The sequence below is a fragment of the Paramisgurnus dabryanus genome, chromosome 15, assembly GCF_030506205.2.
Source record: "Paramisgurnus dabryanus chromosome 15, PD_genome_1.1, whole genome shotgun sequence".
In the NCBI taxonomy this organism is placed as follows: domain Eukaryota; kingdom Metazoa; phylum Chordata; class Actinopteri; order Cypriniformes; family Cobitidae; genus Paramisgurnus; species Paramisgurnus dabryanus.
The window spans coordinates 4,101,882-4,128,660 of NC_133351.1; the positions used below are offsets into that span (position 1 = coordinate 4,101,882).

At 36.9% G+C, this 26,779-nt stretch overlaps 3 protein-coding genes across 9 annotated transcripts in view; all 3 read right to left on the reverse strand.

Moving 5' to 3' along the window:
* LOC135733557 (C-X-C chemokine receptor type 2-like) overlaps nt 1–20,028 on the reverse strand; it is a 43,106-nt gene extending 23,078 nt beyond the window's left edge. Inside the window, exons 1-3 of one of the 7 annotated variants that reach the window (XM_073811958.1) lie at nt 16,746–17,930; nt 16,428–16,472; nt 15,580–15,692 (exon numbers count right to left, since the gene is read on the reverse strand). In XM_073811958.1, coding sequence (XP_073668059.1) covers nt 15,580–15,601 — 22 coding nt within the window. In that variant the 5' untranslated portion in view covers nt 15,602–15,692; nt 16,428–16,472; nt 16,746–17,930. The other 6 variants (XM_073811956.1, XM_065252297.2, XM_065252296.2 and 3 more) reach the window with 6 other exon arrangements.
* On the reverse strand, nt 6,674–10,325 carry LOC135733114 (C-X-C chemokine receptor type 1-like). The gene is made up of 2 exons (XM_065251422.1): nt 10,288–10,325; nt 6,674–7,820 (listed from the first exon to the last, which is right to left on the reverse strand). The coding sequence occupies exons 1-2, from the start codon at nt 10,323–10,325 to the stop codon at nt 6,674–6,676; spliced, it is 1,185 nt and encodes a 394-aa protein (XP_065107494.1).
* LOC135733093 (C-X-C chemokine receptor type 2-like) lies at nt 9,921–12,607 on the reverse strand. The gene is made up of 2 exons (XM_065251403.2): nt 12,069–12,607; nt 9,921–11,520 (listed from the first exon to the last, which is right to left on the reverse strand). Exons 1-2 carry the CDS (start codon nt 12,073–12,075, stop codon nt 10,436–10,438), a joined length of 1,092 nt encoding a protein of 363 aa, XP_065107475.1. The 5' UTR covers nt 12,076–12,607; the 3' UTR covers nt 9,921–10,435.
* Nucleotides 20,029–26,779: the final 6,751 nt, after the last annotated feature.

Consider the following 26,779-nt stretch of genomic DNA (forward strand, 5'->3'; position numbering starts at 1 on the left):
GAATCTGAGCCATCTCTTTGGCAGAAGGGAGTTTAGGTAAGGGAATAAAATGAACCGCTTTAGAGAAGCGATCCACCACAGTCAGAACAACAGTGTTACCTTCAGACGCCGGTAAGCCAGTGACAAAATCAAGAGCAATATGAGACCAGGGGTGGGAGGGATGGGTAAGGGCTTAAGCAGACCATGAGGGGGTTGATTAGCCGCCTTATTACAGGCGCAGACTGAACAGGCTAATACAAACTGTCTGACGTCCGTAGTCATCGAAGACCACCAAAAACGCTGGCGGATGGCAGCCAGCGTTATCCGAATACCCGGATGGCCGACAAACCTAGACTCATGACCCCACCGGATGACATCGGAACGTAACCGCTCAGGAACCCATAGACGACCCGCTGGGCACCCCTCCGGAACTTCCCCCTCTCGGCCGGCCTCTCTCACCCGCTGCTCGATTCCCCAAATGAGGGCACTGACCACTTTCCCCTCCGGGAGAAAGGTTTCGGTCCGCTCGACATCAGAACCATCGAACAGACGGGAGAGAGCATCGGGTTTAACATTCTTGGAGCCAGGCCGGTACGAGAGGGTGAAGTTAAAACGGTCAAAGAAAGTGCCCAACGAGCCTGCCTAGATGTTAATCTTCTGGCCGAACGGATGTACTCTAAATTCTTGTGATCCGTCCAGACCAGAAAGGGCTCCGAGGTTCCCTCCAACCAGTGACACCACTCACCTAAAGCAAGTCTAACCGCCAACAGCTCCCGATTACCTATGTCGTAATTTCGTTCTGCTGGGTTCAACCGGTGAGAGAAAAAGGCGCACGGATGCACCTTACCGTCAACTAAAGATCGCTGAGACAAAACGGCGCCTATGCCGACATCAGAAGCATCCACTTCCACAATAAATTGGTTAGCCAGATCAGGAATAGAAAGGACCGGAGCAGAGATAAAACTGGTCTTTAAAGCATCAAAGGCTTCCTGAGCCTCGCTATTCCAACGGAAACAGATCTTAGGGGAAGTGAGAGCGGTAAGAGGTTTAGCGATCTGACCAAAATTTCTGATGAAACGCCGGTAAAAATTGGCGAATCCCAGAAATCGCTGAAGCTCTTAACGGGTGTCGGGCACTGGCCAATCGGCGACCGCTTTGACCTTGGCGGGATCGGAACGAATCTCTCCCTCGGAAATAACAAAACCCAAGACTCCTTGTGGAACTCGCACTTCTCCACCTTAACATAAAGCTGATTCTCTAAGAGCCATTGTAAAACCTGGCGAACATGCTGGGTGTAAATATGTATGGAGGGAGAGAAGATGAGAATGTCATCGATATATACAAAGACAAACTTGTTAATCATGTCTCCCAGCACTTCATTAACCATGGTTTGGAAGACAGCTGGGGCGTTACAAAGGCCGAATGGTAAAACGCAATATTCCCAGTGACCAGTAGGGGTGTTAAAGGCTGTCTTCCACTCATCGCCCTCCTTAATACGTACCAAGTTATTAGCGTTGCGAAGATCTAACTTGGTAAACACTAGGGGTGGCACGGTTCACAAAACCCTCGATTTGGTTCGTATCACGGTTCTATGGTCACGGTTCAGTACGGTTCTTGTTGTTATTTTTTCTTTACATTTTTAACACTCCAGAAATGTATTATCTTATTAATGTATTAATTATCCATAATTTAGGATACAGTATTAAAAAAAAGTTATATCATGTAATCATGCACAAACTGAATTTGACTTTAAGCACATTATTGGGACCATCTCTGAGGAAAGCCAGATGAGATTTTGATAGAGCAAGGGGAAGACATTAATGATTTCAACATGCTTTTCATTTATTTGGCAAAAAAGAAAATGTGTATTGCCATCTACATAAACTTTATGTGCATTTTTAGCACACAAAGATAACTTGCATTTATTAAAATGCCAACGTCTCACTTATCAACTTATCACTGAGAGGCTGCTTTAATACTGAGAGTTTATGTGGACGAGAGAGAAACATAACCTTTGCACCTGTAATATTTAAATCTCTTTAAGTCTCTTTTGTCCACTTTTGACCACTTCTGTCCTGATTACTTTGAGGGGAAATTTCTGAAATAAGATCGCGCAATTTTCACACGCTAGCAAAATGAAACTACGCGGAAATCAGCCGCTTTAATTGTATCAATGAAAGGCTAAAAATAGAGCTGAATACGAAAAGACGTAAAACTTTCAGTACCTCAGATTAGATAAATGGTCGGAGAAAAGGCGATCTCCTGTGGCTGTTCGAGCACATTCAACCCATAGACTGCAGTTCTATCTATTGTTTTATTTTCCGCTGTCATCATAAGTAACATGAAATAAAAATAGGTTTCCACACACCAAACTTATACGACGCTGGCGCATCCTCCAACTGCGGGCAGACTTCCTTTTCTCTCCCACTTGCCATTTTCTACACGTAACATAACCTGCAGTACTTATACTCCAAACCAGTCACATCTTCTTTCGCGCGAAAGGGAAACACGCTATCTGAGGTCACATACAGGGCATGAGACTACATTGCGCATGCCATGAACCGTTGAACCGTGCGGCACACACGCGCTCCGAACCGAGACAAGCGAACCGAACGGTTCGGATTTTTTTCATGGACCGTGCCACCCCTAGTAAACACACATGCTCCCTGTAATAACTCGAAAGCTGAAGACATTAAAGGCAAGGGGTATTTATTCTTAACAGTAATGTCATTCAACCCTCTGTAATCAATGCATGGACGAAGAGAACCGTCTTTCTTTTTCACAAAGAAAAATCCAGCACCTGCTGGAGACGAGGAGCGGCGGAGGAGACCGGCACTTAGCGCATCATTAATGTATTTGTCCATAGCCTCTCTTTCTGGACTGGTAAGGGAAAAAATACGACCCTTAGGCGGAAAAGTACCTGATAGGAGTTTGATCTCACAATCATACGACAGGTGAGGAGGTAGCGAGGTAGCCCGAGCTTTACTGAAAACCTGGAACAGATCAGAATACTCCGTCGGGACCCCCGAGAGATCGGCAGCAGGGATCTGAAACGAAGAACAAACAGAAGACAAGGGAGCAGGACTGAGACATGACACATGACAAGAAGAACTCCAAGACAAGACAATACCATTCTGCCAATCAACGTGAGGGTTGTGTTTTACCAGCCAATCGTGCCCTAAAATAATGGGCGATTGAGATGCATGAAGTAAAAAGAATTCGATTACCTCACGATGAGTACCAGAAACATAAAGACTCACAGGGGGTGTGCGATGAGAGATCTCTGCCATATGCTGCCCTTTTAATGTCCAAGCGGATAAAGGAGAATCTAAAGGGATAGCAGGGATACCAATGGATTCAGCCAGACCAGCATCTTAAAAACTTGCCTCCGCACCGGAATCCAATAATGCCTGTGAACGGTAATCAGACTGATTAAATTTTAGCATGACAGGAATGACAGTGCGGCTAGAGGGAGAATTAGAGGAGAAAACGCCCACCGATACTCCCGAATTTACCGGCGGGCCCTCCCCTTTTACTGGACATGATGCGGCCAAATGCCCCGCTTTACCGCAATAAAAACACAATCCATTCATCAGACGACACTAGTGTTAATTTTGTCACCTATTTTTAATTTAGTCTTAGTCTTGTGCATATCTTTTTTTGTTAGTCAAGTTTTAGTCGACTTAAAGTCTCATCATTTTAGTCTAGTTTTAGTCAAAAGACAACTCAAGGTATCTTAGTCAAGTTTTAGTCGACCAAAAGTCTCGTCATTTTAGTCTAGTTTTAGTCAACTAAAAGTCTTGTTATTTTAGTCTAATTTTAGTCAAAAGAAGACTTAATATACCTTAGTCAAGTTTTAGTTAAAACATTTTTGTCTTTTTAAAAAGAAATTATTTCTGAGATTATTTCTGATAACCATTTTAGTCAAATAGGGTTACACACATCTCAAATATTGTTACACTTGTTGAATGATTTTTGTTGAATGCAACTTTGTTAATGGCGGTGACGTATCTCTATTGTGTGTAAACTGCGTCACCATTCATTCAGTGATGGGCGATAGGAAAGCACCCAGACAGCGATCAGTTACTAATAATAAGCTTTTGTCCTCACAATATACTGTACATTCAGAATACTTGAACAATATAAGGTACATCAACAATGTTGGTAAATAGCGAATGTGAATCAGAAAGACAAGCCGTCTAAGTTACTGAAGACAACAGGTACACGAGAATACGACACAAAAACATCAACACAATGCTGAAAAAATGCTAAACTTTTTAGCTGTTTTGAAATATTAATCATAATGTGTGTGGGCTCATTTTACACACGAGCCCCTTACTGACCTGATCGCGTATGCCTTTTCAATAGTAGAATCGTGCTGCGTGTGCGTGCAATTGTTGAAAAACCATATGAAGATTACAAAAATCCAATGGAAACATATCAATATTTCTCATATGTAATACGTTTGTAGACTAACTGCTAATGGATGTTACATTGTGAACACTTAGCATGGAGATTTCAGCAGCTCGAGCTTGTCTGGAGTTATGACAGACGCACAGTTTCATTATAAGAGCACGCAGTCTTTTTATGAATGAATTCACATTTAAATATGACCTCATTGCATAAAATGTAGTAGAGACGATTGAAGACGAAAATGAAGAGAGATTTTATCTTAGTTTTTATTTTATGCAAAACATTTTAGTCTCGTCTTTTTTCGTCAACAAAAATGCATGTTAATTTAGTCTTAGTCAGCGTTTTTGAATGTGTGTAGTCTCGTCATCGTTTCGTCTTAGTCATGGAAAAAAAGGTCGTTGACGAACATATTTCGTCTCGTCTGACGAAATTAACACTAGACGACGCTGTCTCTCGCTGTTGGTGAGGCGAAGCCTGCCTAGCTGCATGGGTTCTTCGGGCTCAGGTGTAGACTCAGGAACATGGGCTTCAGGTGAAGAAATGGCCTGACAAAACGACCGGCAGAGATTACGCTGACGATGGCGGGTCTCAATTCCTTAACGCTAGGTCGATCGCGGCTTCCAGTGACACGGGGGGATCCCGTGCAGCGACTTCATCTAGGATGTTGGGATCGAGACCCTCAAGAAACTGGACTCGAAGAGAGGCATCATTCCACCCACAGGTAGCTGCTAACGTTTTAAAAGTGATCGTAGTCAGTAACAGACGATCCTCGTTGTAGCAATCGAACCAGTGCAGCGGCTGCCATGTCACCTTGGAGAGAACGGTCGAAAAGTCTTATAATTTCCTCCTTGAGGGCCTCAAACGAAGTCGTGCACGGGGCCTTGACCTCCCATACAGCCATTCCCCAGTATCTCGCTCTCCCGGTGAGCAGCGTGAGGACAAATGTTACTCGTGATACAGATGAAGCAAACCTCCAAGGCTGGAGAGCAAAGACCAAGGAACACTGCTGTAGGAAGGCCCGGCAGGTGTTGGAATCGCCGTCATAGGTGGGTGGTGTAGCAGTGTGAGGTTCTCGATCGGTGCTTGGTGAAACACCGCTGGGTGCAGGAAGCTGAAGCTCTCTGCCGGGTTGCATAAGCTGCAGACGATCGCTTAGCTCAGAGAGCCGGTTTGAGAGAGCTAGAAAGTCCCGTGAGGCTGCAGCCAAAAGCGAAGAGTGTTGGTCGATAACAGCGCCTTGTTGACTCAACGTGGACTGTAATACATCCATTCCGTCAGTACTCGCAGACTCCATGATGACGCGCTCGTACTGTTAGGAAATACTCAGTCGGAGTCTCAATGCAAGTAGTTTAATGAATAGTTGTAGAAAACACTGGATGTATACGGGATAATAGAATACACTGGATGTAGACAGGATAATAGAATACACTGGATGTAGACAGGATAATAGAGTACACTAATAATGAGTCACTGTTGTTCAAACCGTCCGTGAACCACACAAAGCCACACAAATAATCCTCCTCGCAGACACAGAGTCACAGGAAACGAACTGGCGTACGCTTGAAGGCAAAGCATCCAGATAGTCCAACAATAGGAGACAAACAAAATCGGGAACCAAGCAGAAACCCGAACACAGGATTAGGATCCCGAAACAGAGACAGTAATCCAAACGGGCAGGCTGAACCTATGGCGAGAGCAGAGAGGAGAAGTTAACCAAAGCGTGGTAGAAACACTTGGACGGACGGCGAGACAGAGATCTAACAACGAGCGCGTGACGGAAGACGAAACAGAAAGGTATAAATAGACGAGGGAACAAGACACAGCTGGAAACAAATCAGAGAAGAAGAGGGAGGGGCCAGTGCGCACGTGAGGATCCTTCAGCACAGAGGTAACAAACAAACACAAACACCCACACAACCAATCACCCAGGAGGCGTGACAGCCTTAGCCAAAGCGCAGTAATGCATTTGGTCAAAATTGAGTTAAGGGTTGAAATGGGCTTTTTGAGATCTGTTGTGTTTGATGCTTCATGTTAAGTTACACAACAGTTTAATACCTGAGATTTATGATTATTCAATTCTTAACCCAAATGTGATGAAAGTAATAGTTTTGTTTTTGAAAGCTCAGCCAGCCAAGTAGCCTAATTTATCACCCTGCATTGTGATGAATGTGCTCTTTCTAAACAATAGAGGGAGCCATCGCATCACGACATTATAGCCACTACAACAGAACGTAGTAATACAAGCAGACAAGGACAGGTACTATCAGTTTGTCTTAATTATTTACATACATTGATGTCCATTGCATGATCGAAGCTCACAGGAAGTTAGAAGTGAATTCAGATGCCAGAGAAGAAGACCTAGAACTTGTTGCCTTTGAAGCATTTGCATAAGTCGCCTTCGAAATGTCTCTCCCACAAAAGCGTAAAGCACCGGGTTTATACAGCAGTGCACGAGTCCCAGGTTTTGTGTAGCAAACACGCCAACATCCACGGAGGTCCGTGTGTAGCAACTGAATTGAACGGCTTTGGCCCTCAACAGCGTGTCGACCATCGTGGTAACGTGAAAAGGGGTCCAGCACAAGAGAAAAGCCACGACCACAGCAACTATCACTTTCATGGCCCTCTGCTTCTGGAAACACCGCGTACGCAAAAGCCGCGCTACTGTCACGCTGTAGCACGTCAACATGACCACTAGAGGGAGTATAAAGCCGAGCAGGTGCCTTATGATACGTGTGGACAGTCGCCATTCGTCGGCACTGTCTACCTTAAAGCGTTCGGCACATACGGTCTCTTTGCCAGTTGTGGAAAAATATGCCTCATTGTAAAGCGAGGGCAAGGAAAGCACGCCACCAAAAAACCACACCACTGCGCACGCGACACCGCTGCACAGTCGCCGCTGAGCATTCTGGGATTCCATAGCGCGCACGATGAGCATATAGCGATCCACACTGATGCACACCAAAAACAAGATGCTGGTGTAAAAGTTTATTTCTTTCACCAGGGAAACCAGTTTGCATATGAAATCCCCAAACACCCAGCCGTGCACTACGGATACCGCAGAGAAAGGCAAGATTAGAGCTAATAGAGTGTCGGCTAACATCAGGTTAAATAAGTAGACATCCGACGAAGAAAGTGATCGTCTGTTTGAACAGATCACACAGCCCACAATCAGATTTCCAGGTACGGCCACCAGAAAAATGATCACGTAGATGACGCAGAATGAGATGTTGACTGCATCAGCTATAGGGATGGGTGGACAAAGTAGGGTGCTCTCATCCACAACAAAGTCGGTCGGGTTTGGAAGATCGGTGTATCCATCATAGTATGAACTGAAGTTGACTATAAGATGGGAGGTGTCTGAATCTGGTAATAAAATATAGTTGAAACAATAAGTGGGAAACAGGCAAAAACACCATAAAATACAATCTCTAATGCTTATTAATTTATTATTATTATTTAATTGGAAAATGATTAATTATGGAGAACAGTTAATAATACAAACAAATAACCTTTTAGGTCTATTAATGAAAAAGTTATTAGATTTCTTTGTTTTTTTATTCAAATAAAGTAATTCTTTAAAAATTCTGTCAAACCACAGGACAGCACTGTAAAAAGTGAAAAGTTGGGCCAACTTAAAAAATTGCTTTAACTGGTAACACTTAAAAATATATATAATTTAAAAAATGATTAAAATTGATTAAACTTTCAAACTTTATTCATAATTTTTCACCTAAAGTGAAATTTTAAGTTGAACAAAACTTTATTTTTTAAGTGTTACCAGTTGAAATTATATTTTAAGTTGATCTTACTTTTATTTTTTACACTGTGCAATTAAAATAAAATGACCAAGTAAAGAATTGTATAAATTGTAAATCAAAATATAGACTTGATGATTTAATCTAAATTTATTTTAGATTTAAAATAAAAATTTGGACTTACCAATCATCGCAGCTTCATTCATGATAATGCTTTACATGAGAAACAAGAAATGGTTGTTTTGTATACTGAAGGTTCCTTTATATATGTTGGAGAGATGTGTTGATATATCCTGTTTGCCTAAGTCTGAAGGTTGCTCAGAGATTAACATCCCAAAACTTTTTATTTTATTTTTCTACTTAAATTGTAAACTGCATTTCGGACACATCTGGTCTTAGACAGCATTTGTTGTTGACCAGGAGATCTACTGATATTCATTTAATGTTTTCAGTATCAGTAGAGGATGTAAAAGTTAAAGATGCTGTGTGATGTTGCTTTTATGTGGCCAGAGAAAAGCAGAACATCACAAACATGTAATCGACATGATCGAACACTAAAAGCAAAACTAAGAATCATATGTTGTACTTGTGATCCTTAAAGATTATGTATGAAGGTGCGCAATTAAAATAAAATGACCTCATTTGTAAGTCGTTTTGGACAAAAGCATCTGCTAAATGACGAAATGTAAATGTAAAATGAAGGGTACCATGAGGTTTAATATATTTTTTCAACATTGTTTTTACTGCAGAATGGAGATGTCTTTGTGCTTTTTTGTTATTTACATATTTAAGTAAAATAGTTAGATAAAATGTGACCCTGTCTGTGAAATCCAGTCCAAAACCTCAAAGTTTTAAAGTCATTATTAAAGATATCAAGATTATATTTTCTTTACATTATGATTTTATGTAGAAAACATTAAATCAATTTTTTTAAATAGTTACCTTTATAAAATAGTAACAAATAGTTGGATTAAAGTGTCTGCTAAATGCCTAAATATAAATTTGCTTTTCTCATATTGACAACAGTCATTCATATTACGTAAAAGATGCCTTGTCATTCAAACACAGCCCAGATGTCTTAAGGCAAAATCTGGCAAGTCAGTGAAAATTTAATAGAAAACCATAGCCCAAAAATAAATGAAAATAAATAAATAAAAACCAAACAGCTTGTAATCACTGTTGACTGTGCTTACATGGGGGAATATAAAGTTATTTTAGCAAAATTGACATGTAACTAAATTCTATTATTTTTTTTTTTTGCTAGAAGTGGGTTACTCACAACCGCACTATATCTTTTACCTAGACAGTAAAATGAGCACTGTTGCTTACTAGGTATATTGTTTGAAATGTTTTGTGTGTTTTTATTTTACAAAAGATATTTTACGCATAGATCACCTTACAGAGATTTTAAACTTCAGTCTTCACACAAAAAGATAATTTGACTTCAAAAAGACTTCTAATACAGCGTATGAATTATGTGGCATATTTCAGTTTTTTAATATATTTTGTCCTTTAACTTGGATGTGTTCACTGTGAATTGTTGTTGCACAATACTTAAATATTTCTCATTTTCTCTCTCCCTGACAAAATAACATCACACACTGTCAGAAAATAAACGTCAAAAGAGCTGTCACTAGGGGAAGAAAAACAGAAATGAAATGGTTTATAACATTTTATTTTAAATCTTAAACATTTGGCAAAAAAATCACACAATACATCAACTTATAATAAACTCTGAAGAAGTTTTAATATTATTGCATTTATAAACCATTACACTATAGTCTGCACCCAGACACATTTAAACATTACATTTATATGACATTTACAAGTACCTCTCAAGCTAGAATAGTAATATTTAGAAAAGTTATGAAAGGTCTTTTAAAAATAAACATAATTAGAATAAAAGTAGTTTAAAATAATTTAACAATGCATTTGTTAGCTCTCCTCAACAAGTCACACAACTTGGAGCATCACTTATGTTTGTTTCACAGATGGTTCACATTGAGTTACACAACAATTCAAACCTGAGATTTATGATTATTTAATTCTTAACCCAAATTTGATAATAATGAAAGTAATAGATTGTTTTGAAATCTAAGCCAGCCAAGTAGCCAATTTGATCTCTTGACACTCACATCACCCTGCATTGTGATGACTGTGAACAATAGAGGGAGCCATCGCATCACAACATAGCCACTACAACAGAACGTAGTAATACAAGCAGACAAGGATAGGTATCAGTTTGTTTAATTATTTACATACATTAATGTCCATTGCATAACTGCAGCTCACAGGAAGTTAGAAGTGAATTCAGATGCCAAAGAAGAAGACCTGCTAGATCTTGAGATTGAAAAGCGATCCAGAACTTGTTGCCTTTGAAGCATTTGCATAAGTCGCCTTCGAAATTTCTCTCCCACAAAAGCGTAAAGCATCGGGTTTATACAGCAGTGCACGAGACCCAGGTTTTGTGTAGCAAACACGGCAAGATCCACGGAGGTCCGCGTGAAGCAAGTGAATTGAAAGGCTTTGGCCCTCAACAGCGTGTCGACCATCGTGGTAACGTGAAAAGGGGTCCAGCACAAGAGAAAAGCCACGACCACGGCAACTATCACCTTCATGGCCCTCTGTTTCTGGAAACACCGCGTACGCAAGAGCCGTGCTACTGTGACGCTGTAGCACGTCAACATGACCACTAGAGGGAGTATAAAGCCGAGCAGGTGCCTTATGATACGCGTGGCCAGTCGCCATTCGTCGGCACTGTCCACCTTAAAGCGTTCGGCACATACGGTCTGTTCGCCATTTCTGGAAAAATAGGCCTCATTGTAAAGCGAGGGCAAGGAAAGCACCCCACCAAAAAACCACACCGCTGCACACGCGACACCGCTGCACAGCCGCCGCTGAGCATTCTGGGATTCCATAGCACGCACGATGACCATATAGCGATCCACACTGATGCACACCAAAAACAAGATGCTGGTGTAAAAGTTTATTTCTTTCACCAGGGAAACCAGCTTGCATATGAAATCCCCAAACACCCAGCCGTGCAGTACTGATACCGCAGAGAAAGGCAAGATTAGAGCCAATAGAGTGTCGGCAAACATCAGGTTAAATAAGTAGACATCCGAAGAAGAAAGTGAACGTCTGTTTGAACAGATCACACAGCCCACAATCAGATTCCCAGGAACGGCCACCAAAAAAATGATCACGTAGATGACGCAGAATGAGATGTTGACTGCATCAGCTATAGGGATGGGTGAACAAAGTAGGGTGCTCTCATCCAAAACAAAGTCGGTCGTGTTTGTGTAATCGGTGTAGTTGTAATCTTCATAGAAGAATGTACTGAAGTCCTCTATACGAAGGGAGTTGTTTGAATCTGGTAATAAAATATAGTTGAATCAATAAGTGGGAAATGTGCAAAGACACCATAAAATACAACATCTATTGCTTATTATTTTAATAAAAATATAAAGATACCAACTTTTGAGTTATAATTTAAAAATGATGATTATGGAGCCCAGTTCATAATATAAACAAATAACCTTTTAGGTTTATTAATGAAAAAGTTATTCGATTTTAATATTTCTTTTTTTTTTCTTCAAAAAAGTAATTCTTTAAAAACTCTGTCAAACCACAGGACCGCACTGTAAGTGAAAAGTTGGACCAACTTAAAAATTGCTTTAATTGGTAACACTTAAAAATATATATAATTCAAAAAATTATTAAAGTTTATTCAACTTTCAAAGTTTATTCAAAATGTTTCACCTAAAGTGAAATTTTAAGTTAAACAAAACTTTACAATCTGAAGTTATTTTTTAAGTTGATCTTACTTTTATTTTTTACAGTGTGCAATTAAAATAAAATGACCAAGTAAAGAATTGTATAAATTGTAATTCAAAGAATAAATTTTTATTTTAGACTTACCATTCATCGCAGCTTCTTTAATGATAATGCTTCACATGAGAAACCACAAATGGTTGTTTTGTATACTGAAGGTTCCCCTATATATGTTGGAGAGATGTTGATATATCCTGTTTGCCTAAGTGTGAAGGTTGCTCAGAGAGTAACATCCCGAAACTTTTTTATTTTTTAAATTTTTAATGAAATTATAAACTGCATTTCGGACACATCTGGTGTAGTCTTAGACAGCTTTACTGTTGACCAGGAGATCTACTGATATTCATTTGATGTTTTCAGTATTGGTAGAGGATGCTGTGTGATTTTGCTTTTATGTGGCCAGAGGAAAGCAGAAGATTACAAACATGTTGGGTGGGGAAATCTCCACATTGTGGTCACAAAATCAACATCTTGTGTTCAATGTACATCAACATGATCGAAACACTAAAAGCAAAACTAAGAATCATATGTGGTACTTGTGATCCATAAAGATTATGTATGATGGGTATCATGAGGTTGTGAATGTGTAAAAATTAGAAATGCAAATTTACATTTAGCCATTTAGCATACACTTTAATCCAACTATTTGTTACTATTTTTAAAAGGTAACTATTTAAAATAGATTTTTTTGTGATTTACTGTTTTTTACATAAAATTATCCTAATATAAAAAAATATAATCTTGATATCTTTAATACTTACTTTGATGTTCCTAGATTAAGGTTTTGGACTGAATTTCACAGACAGGGTCACATTTTATCTAACTATTTTAATTAAATATGTTAATATAAAAAAAGCACAAAAACATCTCCATTCTGCAGTAAAAACAATGGTGAAAAAATATTAAATGATATCATTGTCATTAGGATAGATCATTTTAGAAAAAGACACACAAGTCTGACTATAAAAAGCTATTTTGCATATAGTCATATTACATAAAAGATGCCTTTTCATTCAAACACAGCCCAAAATTATCATATGACTTCAAAAGACTTGTAATACAGCGTATGAATTATTTCACATATTTCAGTTTTCTTATATAGTTTCTTATATATTATATATATTTTTCTTTTTCTGTCTCCCTGACAAAATCACAGCATACACTGTTAGAAAATAAAGATCAAAAGAGCTGTCACTGGGGGAAGAAAAGCAGAAATGAAATGGTTTATAACTATTTATTTTATCTTAAAAATTAATAATCACACAATACATCAACTTATAATAAAATATTATTGGATTTATGACTTATAAACCATTACACACTGGTCTACACCCAGACATAACAGTAAAGTACCTCTCAAGCTAGAATAGTCATATTTAGAAAAGTTACGAAAGATATAAACATGCATTGAATAAAAGTACTTTAAAAAAAATTACCATGCACCTGTGCGTATATTTTTATTTAAAATATTCAACATATATACATAACGTAACACACCTGGTTGGCTTACATTTTTAAGTAAGCCTGACATTAACTTAATGCTGTAAGACATTTCAGATCAGTCTTGCTCAACATGTTTTCCTCTATGGGTGTCTCTCACCAGTTCTCATCAACCAGTCACACAACTTGGAGCATCACAAATGTTTGTATCACAGATGATTCACTTTAAGTTACACAACAATTTATTGTTATTCAATTCTTAACCCATATGTGATAGTAGGCTAATAACAGTAATAGATATGTTTTTGAAAGCTCAACCCTGAACATTCAGATCACCCTGCAGTGTGATGACAGTACTCTTCATGAACAATAGAGGGAGCCATCCCATCATGACATTATAGCCACGACAACTAAACGTAGTAATACAAGCAGGCAAGGACTATCAGTTTGTCTTAATTTATATACATCATCGATGTCCATTGCATGGCCGCAGCTCACAGGAAGCTAGAAGTGACTTCAGATTGGAGAGGCCTGCTAGGTCTAGAGATTGAAAAGTGATCCAGAACTTGTTGTCTTTGAAGCAATTGCATAAATTGCCTTCGAAATTTCTCTCCCATTAAAGCATAAAGCACCGGGTTTACACAGCAGTGCACGAGTCCCAGGTTTTGTGTAGCAAACACGGCAACATCCATTGAGGTCCACATGGAGCAAGTGAATTGAACGGCTTTGGCCCTCAACAGCGTGTCGACCATCGTGGTAACGTGAAAAGGGGTCCAGCACAAGAGAAAAGCCACGACCACAGTGACTATCACCTTCATGGCCCTATGATTCTGGAAACCACGCATACGCAAGAGCCGTGCTACTGTCACGCTGTAGCACGTCAACATGACCACTAGAGGGAGTATAAAGCCGAGCAGGTGCCTCATGATACGCGTGGCCAGTCGCCATTCGTCGGCACTGTCTACCTTAAAGCGTTCGGCACATACGGTCTGTTCGTCAATTTGGGAAAAATAGGCCTCATTGTAAAGCGAGGGCAAGGAAAGCACGCCACCAAAAAACCACACCACTGCGCAAGCGACACAGCTGCACTGCCGCTGCCGAGCATTCTGGGATTCCATAGCGCGCACGATGACCATATAGCGATCCACACTGATGCACACCAAAAACAAGATGCTGGTGTAAAAGTTTATTTCTTTCACCAGGGAAACCAGTTTGCACGTGAAATCCCCAAACACCCAGCCATGTACTACGGATACCGCAGAGAAAGGCAAGATTAGAGCCAATAGAGTGTCGGCTAACATCAGGTTAAACAAGTAGACATCCGAAGAAGAAAGTGATCGTCTGTTTGAACCGATCACACAGCCCACAAGTAGATTTCCAGGTACGGCCACCAGAAAAATGATCACGTAGATGATGCAAAATGAGATGTTGACTGCATCAGCTATAGGGATGAGTGGACAAATTAGGGTGCTCTCTTCCAAAATATAGTCGGTCGGGTTTGTGTAATCGGTGTAGTTGTAATCTTCATAGAAGAATGTACTGAAGTCCTCTATACGAAGGGAGTTGTTTGAATCTGGTAATAAAATATAGTTGAATCAATAAGTGGGAAATGAGCAAAGACACCATAAAATACAACCTCTATGCTTATTATTTTAATAAAAATATAATGAAAGATACCAACTTATGAGTTATAATTTAAAAATGATGATTATGGAGGCCAGTTGATAATATAAACAAATAACCTTTTAGGTTCATTAATGAAAAAGTTATTAGATTTTAATATTTCTTTGGGTTTCATTTTTTTTTAACGGAATTTTTTAAAAATGGTATAATTTGTCAAACCACAGGACCACTCTGTAAAAAGTGAATACTTGGACCAACCTAAACATTGCTTTAATTGGTAAAACTTAAAAATATGCATAAGTTTATTCAACTTTCAAACTTTATTCAAGGTTTTTCACCTTAAGTGAAGTTGAACAAAACTTTAATTTTAAGTGTTACCAATTAAAGTTATTTTTTTTAAGTTGATCTTACTTTCTTTTTTACAGTGCGCAATTAAAATAAACTGGCCGAGGAAAAAATGTATAAATTGTAATTCAAAGTATAGACTCTATGATTAAAAATTTAGTTTAAATTTAAAATATAAATTTGTACTTACCATTCATCGCAGCTTCATTCATGATAATGCTTTACATGAGAAACCACAAATGGTTGATTTGTAAACAGAAGGTTCCTTTATATATACTTTGGAGAGTTGTTGATCCTCTTTGCCTAAATGTGAGGGTTGTTCAGAGGGTAACGTCACAATTTTATTTTTTCTACTGAAATCTCAAAACTTTGTAAACTGAATTTCTGACACATCTGGTATAGTCTTTGACAAAATTTGATCTACTTATATTCATTTGATGTTTCCAGTATTGGTAGAGGATGCAGAAGTTAGGAATGCTGCGTTATGTTTCTTTTATGTGGCCAAAGGAAAGCAGAACTTGCTTTTTGGGGAAATCTCAACACAGTCACAAGATCAACATCTTGTGTTCAATGTACATCAACATGATCGAAACACTAAAAGCAAAACTAATAATCATATGTGGTTTGTGATCCTAAAAGATTATATATGATGGGTACCATGAGGTTGTGAATGTGTAAAAAATGAAGAATTTATATTTAGGCATTTAGCAGGCAATTTAATCCAACAATTTGTTTTTTTTAAAAAGTTATTATTTAAAATATTTTTTGTGATTTTTGTTTTCTACATAAAATCATTTTACATAATGTAAAGAAAATATAATCTTGATATCTTTAATACTGACTTTAAAACTTTGATGCTCCTATAATGAGACTGGATTTCATAGACAGGGTCACTATATTTAAGTATGTAAATAACAAAAAAGCATATAAAGACATTTCCATTCTGCAGTAAAAACAATGGTGAAAAAATATATTAAACGATTTCATAGTCATTAGGATAGATCATTTTAGAAACAAATATGTTTTATATATACAAACCTGACACCTCTGCAAATGATGAACACCCAAAGCATCATAAGAAAACTGAAAAACAGACAAAGATGCACAAGTTTGACTATAATAATAAAGCTATTTTGCATAATAGTCACATTACATAAACGACACCTAATAGTCATTTAAACACAGTCCGGATGTCTTAAGGCAAAATCTGACTAGTCAGTGAAAAGTTTATAGACGTCTAACCATAAATAAATGAAAATAAATAAATTAAACCAAACAGCTTGTAATCACTGTTGACTTTGCCTACATGATTTTTATTTTACAAAATATATTTTACATAGATAACACAAACCTTACAGAGGCATTATGCAAAATGTAGAATAAGGTTTTACACTTCAGTCTCCACACAAAAAGATCATTTGACTTCAAAAGACTTCTAATACAGTGTATGAATTATGAGGAATTTTCAGTTCTCATATATATATATTTTTAGGTCGGATGTGATCACTGTGAATTGTTGTTTCACAATCCTTCAAAATTTCTCCTTTTCTGTCCACTGACAAAAAAACAGCATACGCTGTCAGAAAATAAACGTCAAAAGAGCTGTCACTAGGGAAAGAAAAACAGAAATGAAATGGTTTATAACATTTTATTTTATATCTTAAACATTTGCCAAAAAAAACCCACACACAATACATCCACTCGTGATAAATCCTAAAGAAGTTTTAGTACGATTGCATTTATGACTTATAAGCCATTACACACTTGTCTGCACCCAGACGCATTCAAACATTTACATGACAGTAAAGTACCTCTAAACCTAGAATAGTAATATTTAGAAAAGTTATGAAAGGTTATTTAAAAAAACATAAATAGAATAAAAGTACTTTAAAATAAATTAACTCATTCCCCACCAGACTTATTTAAAAAAGTATTTTTTGTGATTTTTACAAAAGTTTCACAATATGCTTTCCAGGAAATTCTCTTCTATAAATAAACATAAAATATATCAACTAAAAGAACAGATTGCTTTCAAACAAACAAACAAACTAACAAAACGGAAACAGCTATTTTAATTTGTTCTCTTTTTATATAATATGGGAAGGTTTCGTCAAAAATACCAAATTTCGAGTAAAAAGGCTGAGATAATCATGTTTTGATAATGACCGTGTATGTTTTGACAATGATCATTTTTTAACATTTCATACGTAAATGTGCTGTAATACATCTCATATCAGTCTTGCTCAACATGTTTTCCTCTATGGGTGTCTCTCCCCAGTTCTCATCAACAAGTCATCACAAATGTTTGTATCACAGATGGTTCACACATTGAGTTACACAACAATTTAATACCTGAGATTTATTGTTATTCCATTCTTAACCCATACGTGATAGTATTAACAGTAATAGATTTGTTTTTGTGAAAGCTCGACCCCGAACATTCACATCACGCTGCAGTGTGACATCTGTGTTCTTTATGAACAATAGAGGGAGCCATTGCATCATTGCATCATTATAAACATTGATGTCCATTGCATGGCAGCAGCTCACAGGAAGCTAGAAGTGACTTCAGATTGGAGAGGCCTGCTAGGTTTAGAGATTGAAAAGCGATCCAGAACTCCTTTTCTTTGAAGCAATTGCATAAATCGCTTTCGAAATTTCTCTCCCACAAAAGCGTAAAGCACCGGGTTTACACAGCAGTGCACGAGTCCCAGGTTTTGCGTAACGAACATGGCAACATCCACGGAGGTCCGCGTGAAGCAACTGAATTGAAAGGCTTTGGCCCTCAACAGCGTGTCGACCATCGTGGTAACGTGAAAAGGGGTCCAGCACAAGAGAAAAGCCACGACCACAGTGACTATCACCTTCATGGCCCTATGCTTCTGGAAACACCGCGTACGCAAGAGCCGTGCTACTGTCACGCTGTAGCACGTCAACATGACCACTAGAGGGAGTATAAAGCCGAGCAGGTGCCTCATGGTTCGCGTGGCGAATCGCCATTTATCGGCACTGTCCACCTCAAAGCGTTCGGCACATATGGTCTGGTTGCCAGTTTTGGAAAAATAGGCCTCATTGTAAAGCGAGGGCAAGGAAAGCAAGCCGCCAAAAAACCACACTGCTGCGCAAGCGACACCACTGCACAGTCGCCGCTCAGCCTTCTGGGATTCCATAGCGCGCACGATGAGCATATAGCGATCCACACTGATGCACACCAAAAACAAGATGCTGGTGTAAAAGTTTATTTCTTTCACCAGGCAAACCAGTTTACACATGAAATCCCCAAACACCCAGCCGTGCACTACGGATACCGCAGAGAACGGCAAGATTAGAGCCAATAGAGTGTCGGCTAACATCAGGTTAAACAAGTAGACATCTGAAGAAGAAAGTGATCGTATGTTTGAACAGATCACACAGCCCACAAGTAGATTCCCAGGTATGGCCACCAGAAAAATGATCACGTAGATGATGCAAAATGAGATGTTGACTGCATTAGCTATAGGGATGGGTGAACAAAATAGGGTGCTCTTATCCAAAATAAACTCTGTGGTGTTTTCGCTGTTGTTGAATACATAATCAAATAATTCAGTGTAGTCTATGAGATTGGAAATGTTTGGACCTGTTAATGACAAATAGTTGAATCAATAAGTGAGAAATGGGCAAAAACAGCATAAAATACAACCTCTATTGCTTATTATTTTAATTTAAAGTATAATGAAGATACCAATTTATGAGTTATTATTTAAAATGATTCATTATGGGAGCCAGTTAATAGGTTTTATAATACAACAAATAACCTTTTAGGTTAATTAATGAAAAAGTTAGATTTAAAAAAGTTTAATTAGATTTGAATATTTCTTCGGTTTTCATTTCTTAAAAAAAATTCAAAAAAGTAATTCTTTATATTTTTTTTATAATTTATCAAACAACAGGACCGCACTGTAAAAATGGGAAAAATTGGATCAACTTAAAAAAATTACTTAAATTGGTAACACTTGAGATGTTGAACAAGTCAAATAAGTATCCCCGGCTGTCTACAATCAGTAAACAACAAATCTACATAATCAGCACGAAGGCAAGCCCGTATATAATATCAGTCAAACTCACCTAAGGACCCTCTACAGTCTTCAGAATCCCTTCACCACCCGATCTCCTCTTACTCACTTCCTAAAGGGATACTCTGCATTCGGGCCAATTACAAGCCCTCTCCCCAGACAGCACGCCAAATACATTTACCAATTTAATCTATCTGACTTATTTGTAAGTGTGAACTTGTGAATTAAGCTTTATTAAAAAAAATCACCTAAAATGATATTTTAAGTTGAACAAAATGTATTTTTTTACGTGTTACCAATAAAAGTAATTTTTTAAGTTGATCCAAATTTTCACTTTTTACCGTGCAAGTAAAGAACTGTACAAATTGTAGTTCAAAGTATAGAATTTATGATTTAAATTTATTTTAGATTTAAAATATGAATTTGGACTTACCAGTCATCATAGCTTCATTCATGATAATGCTTCACATGAGAATCCACAAATAGTTGATTTGTATATTGAAGGATACGCGTTGGAGAGATATTGATATATCCTGTTTGCCTAAGTTCCACAGGAGATCTACTGATATTCATTTGATGTTTTCAGTATTGGTAGAGGATGCTGTGTGATGCTGCTTTTATGTGGCCAGAGGAAAGCAGAAGGTTACAAACATGTGTTTTGGGGAAATCTCAACGTTACGGTCACAAGATCAACATCTCGTGTTCAGTGTAGGACATCAACATGATCAAAACACTAAAAGCAAAACTAAGAATCATATGTGGTACTTGTGATCTTAAAGATTATGCACTGTGTGATGGGTACCATGAGGTTGTGAATGTGTAAAAAAGGGAAAAGGAAATTTACATTTAGCAGACAATTTTATCCAACTTTGTGTGAAAACCCAGCTAAAGTCATTTTTGTATGATTTACAGTTTTCATCCTACATAATGTAAAGGGCATTCTTTGAAAATATAACCTTGATATCTTTAATATAATACTTTTATATTATATTAATTATATTAATATAATACTTTTATATTAATATATATATATATTATATATATATATATATAAATAAGAGACAGGAGAAAAGATTGATCACATGTCCCACACATGAAGCTACACATCATCACTTACGACAATCATTGACACAAAAGGAAATTGAGCAACCCTGTCTCACCAGGTTTGTCCATAAATCCTTAAATGAACATAGTTCATCACATGAGGAACAGTTTCATTTCAGTTATTTATAAATGAAGGAGACATTACAACACACAGTTCAAAAGGGCACGGGTTTACATTCCAGGGACCCCCAGGGGGACTCCTGGTGGTTCCACAAAAAAAATTCAGAGAAACAGACAAAATAGTGTAAATTAGATTAATTAGGTGTTTTTATTTATTTGGTTTATCTCTTATTTTTTGTTAAATTTCAAAAGCGTTTAAATTGTAATTATTTTGTATCATTCTAGTGTGTTCCTTATTACAGTGCCCTTTATCTCACACACTGCACACAGTATTTCTTATAAAGCTGCTATGAAAAAGATTTATTGTAGTTGTTGCAGTACAAATAAATTGGAATTGAAAATGCTTCTCTTCAGATTCATACATTACTCTAGCCAATTCTATGTGTTATACCTGAAAATATATATAAAATGAATACATATAAGGGGGTCCCTGATATTTGGGGGTCCTTGGCATCATAAAGTTTGAAAACCCCTGTATAAGGGGAAGAAATGGACTTTTGAAAATGAATTTATTTGTTAGTTTAGCACCTTTAGTGTATATTGCACAGGCTATAACCCCTAAATATTACACAGCATCAATATTCAAGCTGTTACAAATATATAAAGCTACACAGGGCTGATATTAAATGCTTTTAACTTTTGTACTTGATATTTTAACTCACTATTCCATTTTCATTGGTCTATCAAACTGTAAAATATAAGAGGTTAATGAATCACCTCTTGAAACATTTAAAGCAGAAAAAATCTTTCACAAAGACCCCTTCTGTTGTATTTAGGACAGGAGGGGACACGTCTCTTTTGGGAAGTATGATGTTAAGGAATGTAAGATGAGATTTAAAGTGACTTCTACAGAATGTTACATAACCCCACAAATATTCACTGTAACAGATAAAAGTTTAATTAACTTAAAAATGTACTTCAGTTGTTGACACAGAATTTTTTTGCAATTTAAATTTTCTCACTTTAAGCAAAAATTTTAAGTTGAAAAGGCTTATAATTGTTTAGGTTTTACCAAGTGAAGTAACTTTTTAAAGTGGATCAAACTTTGACTTTTTACAGTGCAGTAGTTCAACATTTATGTTAAATTATGGTAGAAATATGTAAACTAGGAAAAGGAGATCTCTTAATATCTCAATGTTTCTGAAGCGGAACAACTAATTGCAGACAACAAAGAGACTCCTGCTTGCTTTTCACATTTTTCTTTATAGAAACAAACCAACCAACCAACTACAAGTAAAATCTCAACTGTGGCTCAGCTCAGATTTAATGTAAACTTAAATGTATCTAATGCAGACCAAGATCAAATTGTAATCTGAGCTATTATTATATCTCTCTGAAGTTTGTTTCAATTTTTCTAAGGGATTCTAAAGAATATCAAGGGAATTTATTCAATTCCATGGAAATGATTTGAGCATTTATTCATTTCCAGGACAGAATAGTGCATGTCATGTGTTGAAAGATCACAGGCAAAACTGTTTGTCACAGAGCTGTGAATATGAAGAGATTCCACCCCCATACCACAGAACAAACACAGATGAAATAAACAGATAAAATGAACTAACACATGTATGGACAGAATGGAAAAAGGTTTTTCTCTGTTTACAGTCTGTGTAAATGGCATTGAAAGAGGCAGATGTCATTCTTCTGTTATTATTTAATCATACAGTTTATGATACAAAAGCTGTCACTGGTACCTTTTCAAAAAGTATACATTCCTAAAGAGTGCATATTGGTACCTCACAGATCATTCTAGTGATGGAAATTTTCGTTCATTTAGGTGACTCGTTCATTTTCAGTTCGTTCACCAAAATGATTCGTTCAGACTCGTTCACTGATTCGTTCAGTGACCATTTCTTAATTTTACAAAAATATGCCAATAGGTGGCAAAGATGTGTGTCATTATGTGTTATAAGACAATGAATGACTTTTTGCAAAAACTCATGCATTTTTAATAAAGCTCAAATTGTGAAATACTAAGCATAATTTTATCAAGTTACCGAATATATTAAGACACACGTACATTCATAGTACATCTAATCTGGATTTGTTGTAAATAAAGACTCCCGTGCATGCCTCCTCTGGTTCAGTCAGTCATCAGATCCTCGTTCACGAATCATATAATTTCGGTCATGTCGTTCAAGACTTCGTTCAGACGCAGATGACTGATTTAAGTTCGGTGAAAGGGTGGATTAAACTATATAGACATATAAAACTATATTAAACAGAAATACCAATTTTTTCAACAGTAAATACCTTGCTTATCATTTGTATTAAGGTAAATAGTCCGCCTAAACATGGTTACTATAACTTTATTAAAATAAAACCACATGATTCTTTCACAAGATTGTTTACGTTGCACTCGCTATCTATACGATCTCTCTCATTCATTAGGTTGTAACCTGTACCAGTCATTCAGTTTGTTTAAGAACGCGATCTCTCTATCTCTCTCTCGTTCGTTCAGACTCAAAACAGCGGCTCGGTCAGTGAAGGGCGTATTCATTCAGTACGTTGAGCCAATCATATGCTCGGCCACAGCTTATACTCGATTGCCATTGGCTCGTAGTTTTGTCACTCTTTGAAGGCGGAAAGAAAGCCGCGCATCATTTGTCCGTGCTCCTCAAGAAGGGAGGGAAATTTCAGTGAACGAGAAATATGAGTCAATGGATGGCGTGAACGAGAACGATTCGTTCACATAAAAGATTCGTTCAAAAAGAACGATTCGTTCACGAACGTAACATCACTAATTCTCTCTGCCTACAAAAAAAAATTACAAAAAATGGTAATGGTTCACATCAATATTTTCTAACTAGAACAATAAATAACTTGCCCTTAACACTATTTTTTTACATCTATGAAACTATTTTATAAAACCTGGCCCAAAGTATATTTTTCATGTTGAAGAAAGTCAATTAACTTTAATTCTATTTTTGATCTAAACATAAAGAAATTGATTTAATCATAACAGTTTCTTATTTAAGAAATAATATGTAGCCTATTATAAATTATTTGTTAATTTAATCAAATAGATATAGATTTAATTAAGCAATTGTTTAAGAAATTATTTGAGAAATCATTTTTAATAATTAATTTTTAAAAATACAAGTTTATAAAAAAATATTTGTATTAGAGTATTTAATAAAACATGCTTCCCATTAAGGAACATTACTTAATATTAAACCCTATCCAAAATCTTATATAAAAACCAATAATTTTCATTACATCAATATTTATTAACTTCTTATACATTACTTCCACACATCCTCTATTTCAGTACTCAAGATTTTTACTTCTAATAGCTGGAAAACAGCTTATAGATGTTGCAGTCAAAACTTATGAATATCAGTCTATACTCAAGTTTTTTATTTAAGAAGAGGAAAACATACATGCGTTATGGATGTGAAAAAAAACGTTTTGTGAGACAACATACTTAGGAATTTTGTACATTTAAAAGGCACAATCCAGAAGCAATAATACTCAACAAATGGAGAAGGGACAGCTTTTCAAAGATCATTTAATATTTATTTTATTAAAATTTTTGTATGCACATTTATGAGGAAGAAACAGCGCTGTGGACATGACAATTCTGAAATGTGCATTTTTATGGAAATATTGCACTATGGAAAATAATAAAAATGTTTTAAAAAAAACTTTAACAGCAACATTGCATAGGTATTTAAACCACAAAATATTGACATGAGATACCACTGTAAAAAATATGCAGTATTTTTGATCATATCAACATATATTTTTTTATGTTACTTTAACTTACTGTAAATTAAATAAGTTAATTTCAACTTGATTTTATAAGTTGAGTCAACTTATCACAAGCCAAAACTTAAAATAATAGGTTGAATTGACTTGCAAAAGCAAGTTGTTTTAACCTCATGCTGCATCAAATGTTGGCCTTTTAATCAAATGTTATCGTCTCCAACGAAAATCTCTTTTCTTGGACTACAACCAACACACAGATTGTAGGCAACAGTTTACTTCCTGGGATTGGTGATGTAGTAAAGCAGGGGTTCCCAAACTTTTTTTCCTGCGCACCCCCTTCTATGTCCCAACCGGGTTGGCGCACCCCCAATCCCCATTTTAAATACCATAAATACTCATCTTTAATCATGCGCAAATAACCAAGGGCCGGTTGCACTAGCCGGACGTTAAGAAGTTGGGTGTAATAGTCCTACGTCGGGCTTAGCTACGTCCAACATTGTGAAAAATATTTACGCCTATTGCACCATCTGAAACTACGCTCAGCGTAGATGATGCGCGCCCCCGTGTATGCGTTTAACCACTGTGATATTTAGACGCCATTCGAGTTTACTATGGTAAAAAACGTACACTTACTGCCATCAGCTAATAGATGACATATGAGAGGTTTCCTCATGTTTACCAGTGCGTCACGTGCAGACCCATCAAACACATTAACGAAAGCCTTTACTGTTCGCACAAAAGGTGTATAATAGTTTGCAGATTCATTATAACAGCTCAAGTTTCAAACAAAATTAAATGAAAGCTTTTAATAAGTTCTCTACAGTAAGTATTTATGTATTTTATTATATAATTCATTGGCGGTCTCTTTACCATGCATGAAAACACATTGCTCGCGTATCCTGTGCCCATGTCTCGTCACATTTCATTATTTCTATTTTTGCCATAAAAAAGTCTCTCTCTCTTGGTCCCTCTCCTCCTTCGTGACTAACAACTTTATCATAAGACGTCCCACATGACAGTTTCCCTGATTTCAGTCAGTTAAGCATATTTATAATATATATGGAATGAATGAAACGAGTTGGCACGTATATAGCGGCTCCAGTGCATAACAGAAGAACAGTGCGTAGAAAAAGACAGCAGCTGTCTTCTACGTTTCTATCAAAAACTAATAAATTATAGTTTTTATTTAAAATAAAAGCGATTACAAAGGAAATGTTTACTGTTCATTTTTTTATTTATTTATTGTATGGAAAAATCCCACTTAAAGAAACAGACCGCCATTACATTTTTCCTCTCGCGCACCCCCTGGTGGCAGCTCGCGTACCACACTTTGGGAATCCCTGTAGTAAAGAACGACATTATCATAATTCCTCCCGCTTCAGACTCACAGCCTGTAAGTTAACTTCTGTTTGCATTGCACTGTGAGCGAATCTTTCAAACATGGTAGGGAGCGTCACATTTCCAACTGACGTCAGCGATACTTCAGACCAATCACAACGTACATATTAGCTGGCCAATCAGGGACAAAGCGCTTTTGAAATCGATGAGTTTTGTACAAAATATGTGCGTTTCAGGAAGAAAGGGAAAATCTGGAGCAACAAAAATTAGGGTATGTGGAAAATGATGTGTTTTTTTAACCATAAAACATGCAAACACATTGTATTATACAAAATACACAAAATAACGTTGTTTTTAGTAAGGAAATAGGTGCGCTTCAACTCCATTATAAAATTTCCTTTTGTAGTGTGTTTTGGTCCTTATTCCTATAGGATTTAATATCCGACTACCCACCAATAGAAACTAATTATAGACCATCATTCTATTACAACCAAAACACTTCCCATTAAACCCATTTAAATCTTTCTGTGATGGTATAGTTTTAAACAGTGAAGAACAGCTAAACCAGCCTAAACTGGTTGGCTGGGTTTATGTGGTCTCCCAGCCTAACCAGGAATACCAGTATAAAACCAACTTGGCCAGGTTGGGAGGACCAGCTAACTTACCAGTTAAGACTACCAGCTAACAAGCCCAGGCTGGTTTCAGCTGTCTTTTCAGCAGGGATGACAATCATAGTACACCTTCAAACGGATATCATGGATATTATATAATTATATAGTATAATAATCAACATACTCGTTATTTTACATTTTATTATTTATTTTAAAATAGGCAGTACGCTATATATAGAGCAACTGCTCACTGAATTCATCACGTACGTAACGTTACTGTACTAGTAGTCTACCGCAACATTTATTAACTGACCAAAAGGTGTAGAAATACACATGATTTAATTTTTGAATAAAAAATATGCTTCCGTTAAATATAAAATGTAAACAGCCTGAAGCAAACGTTTTGTCTTTTTTAAATGAGCACTGTACACAGTGACAGGCACTGACGCGGACA